Source organism: Sipha flava, unplaced genomic scaffold, assembly GCF_003268045.1.
Source record: "Sipha flava isolate LNK unplaced genomic scaffold, YSA_version1 170_pilon_pilon, whole genome shotgun sequence".
NCBI classification, from domain to species: domain Eukaryota; kingdom Metazoa; phylum Arthropoda; class Insecta; order Hemiptera; family Aphididae; genus Sipha; species Sipha flava.
The window spans coordinates 877,105-884,998 of record NW_020271906.1 but is presented as its reverse complement, the minus strand read 5'-3'; the positions used below and the strand labels follow the sequence as shown (position 1 = coordinate 884,998).

The 7,894-nt window shown below is 28.0% G+C and overlaps 1 protein-coding gene across 1 annotated transcript; it reads right to left on the bottom strand.

The window, feature by feature from the left end:
• Nucleotides 1-6,145: 6,145 nt before the first annotated feature.
• LOC112679924 (zinc finger MYM-type protein 1-like) lies at nt 6,146-7,066 on the bottom strand. Its single transcript, XM_025549872.1, has 4 exons — nt 7,049-7,066; nt 6,728-6,920; nt 6,302-6,621; nt 6,146-6,244 (listed from the first exon to the last, which is right to left on the bottom strand). The coding sequence occupies exons 1-4, from the start codon at nt 7,064-7,066 to the stop codon at nt 6,146-6,148; spliced, it is 630 nt and encodes a 209-aa protein (XP_025405657.1).
• Nucleotides 7,067-7,894: the final 828 nt, after the last annotated feature.

Here is a 7,894-nt window from a genome sequence, read left to right as displayed (position 1 = left end):
GTGTGCGTTATCTCCGGACAGTGACATAATTTTTCACGCAAATGCTCAGGATGTGGTCACTACTATTTCGATTAACTATTTTATTTCAATTTCCCATAAAAACGTTTATGTGAACCCTTTCACTTGTCCACGCTTGTGATTTCGATATTCTAATTCCTTATTGTAATCTTTAGTGTAATAACCACGTGAACACAATAATCTAACTTATCCCCAGTTGTGGTTTTTGATGTTCATGGGACCTCATTGTGATGTGTTTTATTGTGTGACTACGTGGGACGCGACATCTTGAACTTCTGATTAATGAATTATAGTTGAGGCATTGTACGAGGCCACTGGGTGTTTATATAGTCAACATTTGGTCTTTTATTTTGGTATAAATTAACAGAATGATGTTTAATAAAATACAAAAATTAATTCAATTAAATGATAGTAATTATTAAATAATAGTGTACCAAAATGCTAAATGTAGTATAAAATAATAATTTTAATCAAATATACCAAAAGATCATAAATAGGAAAACATAATTGTAAACACATAAATCTACAATTCTTATAATGAAAATAACAAAATAACTTATAATTAAAACGATAACAAGTTAATTTAGCAAAATTATCAAATAAACAAGATTGAAAATAAAGAAATATAAATTTAATTTTAAGTAGAATATGATAAACATGATAACATGTTTTGAATATTTTGATATCACGAATTAGAGGTTCAAACTACTTTTCGACCATTTGTCATCAATGTTTTACATGTTATCTTAAGATTACAAAAAATCAGATTTTTTTTATAACGACATTTGTGCGAATAATCAACTATAACGAAACTGATAAAAATGAAATTCAATATTTTTAAAATATTTATAAGTTTGATTAAGTTTTAAACATGTGTGTTTGGGCCGGTAGCGTATAGCGATAATACGCACGCACCGGACACCACTACTCCGTACGCACTACCTAAACCGACTTCGTCGGCCACACCTTGTGTACGTGTGTATTTTTGTCAATAGATCGGATAGCAATGGTTGGGTTCGCCGCGCAAATACTATCCGACTATGTGGTGCTATGAGTGTGTATGTGTGTATGTGTGTTGTGTGTACTTACAATTATCGAAGGATTAAAAACTGGTAACTAAAATAATGTAAAAAATATGGTAACTATATTGCTGTATTGTAAAATAATAAAATAATTAATAAACAATAAATTACAGCAACATCAAGGTACAAAAAATATAGTATAATAATATCACGGCCCTTTTGGCCCAACAGGTAAAAATAATTATATAAGTGCTCGGCCTATATGGCCAAACAGAAGGAAGGTATAATATAAAAATAATGTGTGGCCCTTATAGCCTAAAATAATAATTACACAGAACACAGATGTATAAATGATATTAATTAAATTAATTATTAATGTACGGCACTTATAGCCAACCGGAATAAATTATAATAAATAAGTAGTAACTATTTGAGCTGTTAGCTAATATAAGAATTATATAGTTGTTAATAATAAATAAAAAATAAAAGTATATAAAAGTATAACCTGGCCCTTCTGACTCAACAGAGGAACTTATATGAAATCACAATAATATAATATAAAAATGATATGTGGCCCTTCTGGCTGGTAATACTTGTATAATAATTAGAAAATATCTGTGGCCCTTATGGCTCACAAGATTTAAATGTATAATAAATAAATAATAATAAATAATGGCCCTTATGGCACAATAATAATTAAATAATAAAATAAATATATAAAACCTTACGGTTTGTGGAGCGCAGACTGGCCAGCTGCAGCTACCTAAAATCTATACCTTAAAATATAATATAAATAAAAAATACAATAATAATAATAGTGGCGATTAGCGCACACACAATAATGATATAATAAAATTTACAACATTCAGTGGCGATTCGCGCACACGTAAATGAATATAAAATAAATTAAAAAAAAAAACAATAAAAATAAGGATGATTTGCGCCCACAAAATATAATAAAAAACAATAAAAATAAGACTGGCAATTCGTGCCTATAACAAATTTTGTACAAAGAGAAAAAATGTTCGTAAACGCGCAACGGACAATTCACGAACGACGTGCAGAAAGCGACAAAAGTTGCGGCGGCCGTGTTAAAATTTACCCGCACCGGAGACGCAGATAACGCGCCGATAACGGGTAACGCGTTGGGACTTAATTAATTTAAATAATTCACACACAATTAATAACAAAAATAAATAAATCACAATACAGATAATTGTGCGTGTGTGTCGATAGGCTGTGATATACTCGGGTCGTCGACCGGCCGCTATTTTACGGCGGCAACAATGTGTGTTAATATTTTTAAATTAATCTACACAAATATTCAGCTGTAATTCACCAACTCATACGTGACTATCGTTTATTTTAAAACTTCGGGCACACAGAATGCGGTCTTTCGCTGCAGTCATCGATCTAGTGACGCCACACATCATGCGTTTGTTTCATAAGTGGTCTAGTAGGTATAAACAAAATATTTTTCACAGTTACGATGTCCGCTTGTGTTTATAGTTATACGTGACGAACAGGGATATAGTCCTAAAATTATTTGTGAGTATGCTAAATATGAGGCTGCTTTAGGGGGGCTTTTATCATCAATCCCTCCCCTCCATTACTGTTCTATTATATAAAATATCAATAATAAATTTTACTAACTTCAACAGTGTAATTAATATTATTATAAAATGTATTTGTTTACCAAATAGTAAATACATATTAAAAACTTATAAATTAAGGTTATAGAATATTCCATAATTTTTGTTTTAAACTTCCTTTTTCATTTATATTTATTTTTCTGGATCTATTGTCATCAGCCATTCTATGGTGTAAAATCCAACTTTTAACATAGTCTTCAGGGTTCCATATACTCAATGGTGGACCATTAATGTCAATCATCATCAAATTTGAAATATTATGAATTGTCAATCTTGAGCGTATGTCAGTGCAAATAATATTCATTAAGCTAAATCCACGTTCACATTTTGCTGTAGATAATGGGATCGTTTTTATCAAATTATTTATTTCATTTAATTCTTCAATTTTATTGGTTTCTTCGTTGATTAATATTCTTAATTCTCTTATTGTTTTTTCTTGATTTAAAAGAAATCTGTTACAAAGTCATTTTACTTCTTGTTCACCAAAAAGAATATTTACATCAGCTGGCCATGTTTTTTTATCTAAAATTTGAATATCTTATTTAATTATTTTATCTTCTTCATTATTATCTAATAGTCTCATGTTTAAATTGTTAATAATACTTATAATAAATTGGTTTTTATTGATACATACTAATATAATATTATTACATAAAGGGATATCTGTAAACATCATTTGTTCTATAGCCTTGACTGCTTCAGCATAATAATCACCATTGATAGTTTTTAAAGAATCAATTATTCTAATAGTTCTTTTAATTTTTTTGTCAGCTTGTATCAAAGTTGCATCGTGACTTTGCAAATCTAAAGACAGTTGAGATAATTCAGACAACACATCACACATAAGTGCCAAGTCTGAAAGAAATTGCAAGCTTTCCAACCGTTTACAAAAACCTTTATACTTAGATCTAGTTTTTTGATCATGATATTTATCCTCAGAAGCTTCTTTAAAGTGTTTGTATAAAGCTGGATACATCTTCCAAACTACTTTTACGGTTCTATAGCTGCTAGCAACTTAACGAACATCGAGTACTCGACCAATTTTTAAAAATATTTCATTTAAACTTACACAATGCAATTTTAGTTCATTTTGGTTCTTAGTTGATCGACTATACAAAGAATATAATATGTCCAGAAAATATTTGAAATGATACGTTGCTGTAATATCTTTTAACACATCATTAACTGCCAATTCTAACCTATGGTTAATGCAATGCCAACTAAATATTATTGGAAATTTTTTTTAAACGTGCAGTAACTCCAATAGTTTTTCCTAAAAGAACACTGGCTCTATCTGTGACAAATTATATCCAATGTTCTTTTAAGTAAATATCAGTAAATCCATGTTGATGTAAACATTCAAGTAGTTGGTCTATGATGTTTATAGATGTTTGACATTTCAATTCAATTAAATCCAAAAATATAAAAACAGGTTAATCATATGATATGAAGGCTTTGAGATAAATAATCATACCAGATGATTAACTATTTGTTATTGATTCATCTATTAATATAGAAATCTTTGAATTGATTTCTATAATATTTTGAACAATTTTATTTCTTATTTTAGTAGCTATATGATCAATAGAAGTACTTGAATATCTCGAATGTAATGTTTGGCCAAATAAAATCCCATTTTTTTGTCGTAATTTAACAAGATCTGAATGGTCATCAAATGGTCGGTTATTTTTTGAAATAAAATAAACGGTGCGAAATATTTTTATTGTAAATTGATAATGTTTAGAAGTTGAAGTTTCAAATGATTTACTTAATTTACTATGTGTTTTTTCTTTTGAAATATTTAAAGCAAAGTTGTGTGCTTTAGATCTATTGTGTCTTGATATTTTATATCTTAAAATACTTAAAAGAGTAACTAATTTTGAATTGGTACCACCATCAACGTTTATTTGACTCCATTCAGTTGAGATTTCAACACCTTGACTTATACATGTTTTCAATTCACCAACATTTTTACAATACAAACATCCAATTTTACCATTATCACAAATGAGCCAGGGATCTATCTTTCTATCTTTTTTCTGAATCCATTGATTGAAAGTCCATTCAGAAGGCTAAAGATGTACTTCATTAAATGGATTTGTGTTAGAATTTTTCTCTGAAAAATTATTAATTATTTGAGTTGTTTCTGATCCTAAAATTTTATAATAAAAATCATCATTCAAATACTGATATTTTCTAAATAATTATATTAAAAGTATTGAACAATTATTACCAATTTTTAAATTTTAGATAGTGTCTTAGACGATGTATATCATTGTCATGTATATCATGAAAAAAAATAAAACAAAAAAAAAAATTTAATTACTTTAACTTTTTTATTTTTAAATTAAATTTAAATAAATAACTTTTTAGTCTAATATAAATCAATGTAGTAAGCCCAATGCTAAGCATAATTTAATGATCCGATATAATTTAGTATAAGTGTTAATAAATATGCTTACGCGCAGGAAATCCAGGGAAAGGGTGAAAACAACTAGTAGTTTTAATAAATATGCCTATTCGTAGGAAATCCAGAGCAAAGGTGAAAACAACAAGTAGTTTTCACCTCTTAAACTAATAATGCTAAATCGACAATAAAAGGAAGTAATGCTAAAATTACGCCACTTTTACGTCATTGAAACTTGTATAAATACGGGTTGAGCATTTAGCATTAATCAGAAGTAGATAGGTAGTTCTGATAAACAGTATTAGACTGGTCATTATTCTTTTAAATAAATTATTACTCGTCATGAACATTGTTACAGCTACATTGCCGCGAGTACATAATTCTTTACCCAGAATAAACTGTTCTTTATTTTTGTTTCAACTGCATAGGCGTAAATCACCCAAAAACATTAGGGGGGCTTAAGCACCAACAATGTTTGAGAAAACAGACCAAATTCGTGAGGGGCTTTGCTCCTCATACACTCTAATAGTACTATATCATATATTATATAAATAAAAATATAAAATACAAATCAAACAAATACAACAAAACATTTTATATAAAAGATATATATATTTTTTTTATTATTTATAAACTTAGCCTAATACTGATTGAAGGAACATACCTTAAGTTCCTTGTCTGTATTCGACGTTTTTTTGTTGAAATATGAAAATAACGTATTCATTTTTTTTTTTTTTTTTTTAATGTATATATTTATGTTTATTTAATTTATACAAATGTTGTGTACACTGTGCAATAATAATATAATTATAATTTTAATAGCAAAAAAAAATAAAGCAGACTCGTGGTTGGGCAGTGGCGTACACAGCAATTTTCAGTGGGGGGGGGGGGGGGGGGTTCATAGAAAAACAAAAACATATTACCTAATACTGAGCTGTAATAGTTGATACTAAAAGCTCTAAAAAAAAAAAAAATATTATCTAGTAGAAAACAAAAATTCTTAAAAAATGCATTTTATTATAAATTATAAACTTATAAAATAATTTCTAATTTTCTTGTTTTCGTCCCAACTCATCAATAACCTCTTCGGCTGTTAAGGGCATTCCACAATATATTGACAACATGGTCAGTCCATTCAATCTGTCCTATGAAACTAAAATTTTTTCAAGTTTAGAGTAAAAATAAAGTATAAAAATATTTACCTCTTTCATTGTATTTCTCAAATAAGTTTTCACTCTTTTTAAATTTGAAAACATTCTTTCTGGGGTAGCTGTTGATATTGGCAGTGTAGATAATATTTTTAATAACATGTGAATAATCGGAAAAACAATTAAATTATATAACCTTAATGCATCGATTACATTTGATGGTTTTTCGTTTAAACGAGCTAGTTTTAACTTCCACATTTTTAGTTCATTATGGGCAGAAGACATAACAGTAGAAGGTGATAAGTAGAATGAAACGAGAGATTCAAAACCTGTTTTATTAGAATCTTCGATTTCAGCAAATAAACAATGAAAACCTGAATAACATAAAATACATTTTTAGTTTGATACTATGATAAAATACTGACAAGAATATTAAGTCTTTAATAGTATTAAAAATAAATAGTAAAAATTATTAGAAACCTTTAAAAATATTATGGTGCTCTAGGAATCTAATTTCTAGTTGGTTTATAAATGACTCAATATAAGGAATGCAAATTATAATTCTGAAATAATCTTCTGGTTTTTCTATAGATATTGGTGGATTAGCACGGTAGATTTGCCTTTCATTTAATCTTTTAACAACAATTTTAAAATCTAAAACTTCTGCCATTTTCTAAAAAAATTAAGTAAATATATTCTGCAATTATATATATATATATATATATAAGAAACAAAATAATGGATTTAATCTATTAATGAAAATTATGTCGGTATAAAAATTAAGTAATATTGTGTATTTACTTGAGCCTCAATGAACATTTTTTCAAACTAGGTTTCAATGTTTGTTCTTAATTGTTTAAGTGCATTCACATTATCTTCAGCTAAACCAATCATTTCTTTTAAATCAATATCTATTCTTTACAATTGCCTACATAATGGCAGTCCAAATGAAAATAATACCTTGTCAAAAACAAACAAATATTTAAGTTTGACTACTAATCTAACTAAATAGTAAATTTTATGATTTTTAAATCATAAAATTTAAACATTTGAATTTTGATTACCTTTATAATAGTTACCGATACAAGAAATTCTGAGTCCATTGCATTCTTTAACATATTGGCATCAATGGCAGTTCCATCTCTCCATTTAGCCATATTATTTAATGAGGTTACAATGTATGAAAATAACTGAACAAAATCGTTAACAGAATAGTATCTTTGGATCCATCTTGTAGCACACAATTTTTTTAATGTTTTTACACTTGGTGTTAAATCACTATTATCAATGCATTCCTACGTTTAGGTGTATTGAAAAAACAGTACATCTTTTCGATAACTCCAAGGCAATTTCGAATGGGTCGCAAATCACATGCAGAAGAAACTGCTAAATTCAAAGAATGTGCAACACAGTGCACGTATAACGCTTTTGGGTACTTAGTTTGTATTATAGATTTAACTCCTTTAAATTGTCCAGACATGTTCGCTGCACCGTCATACCCTTGGCCATACAAAAGTCACAGTTTATACCACTCACGTTCAAACCTGAAAAACTATAATCGTTTGAAATTTAATAATATAGGTACAGAAATGTCCAGTCAATAACATAATATGTAAATATTATTTACTAAAAACTGTAATATTAATA

Bases quoted from the DNA above. Each gene is read 5' to 3' on its own strand.
- LOC112679924 (XM_025549872.1), bottom strand. The intron at 6,622-6,727 runs GTTTCTAATAAT...TATGTTATTCAG, and splicing joins GCACCATAATATTTTTAAAG to GTTTTCATTGTTTATTTGCT. The intron at 6,245-6,301 runs GTAAATATTTTT...TTAGTTTCATAG, and splicing joins TGAGAAATACAATGAAAGAG to GACAGATTGAATGGACTGAC.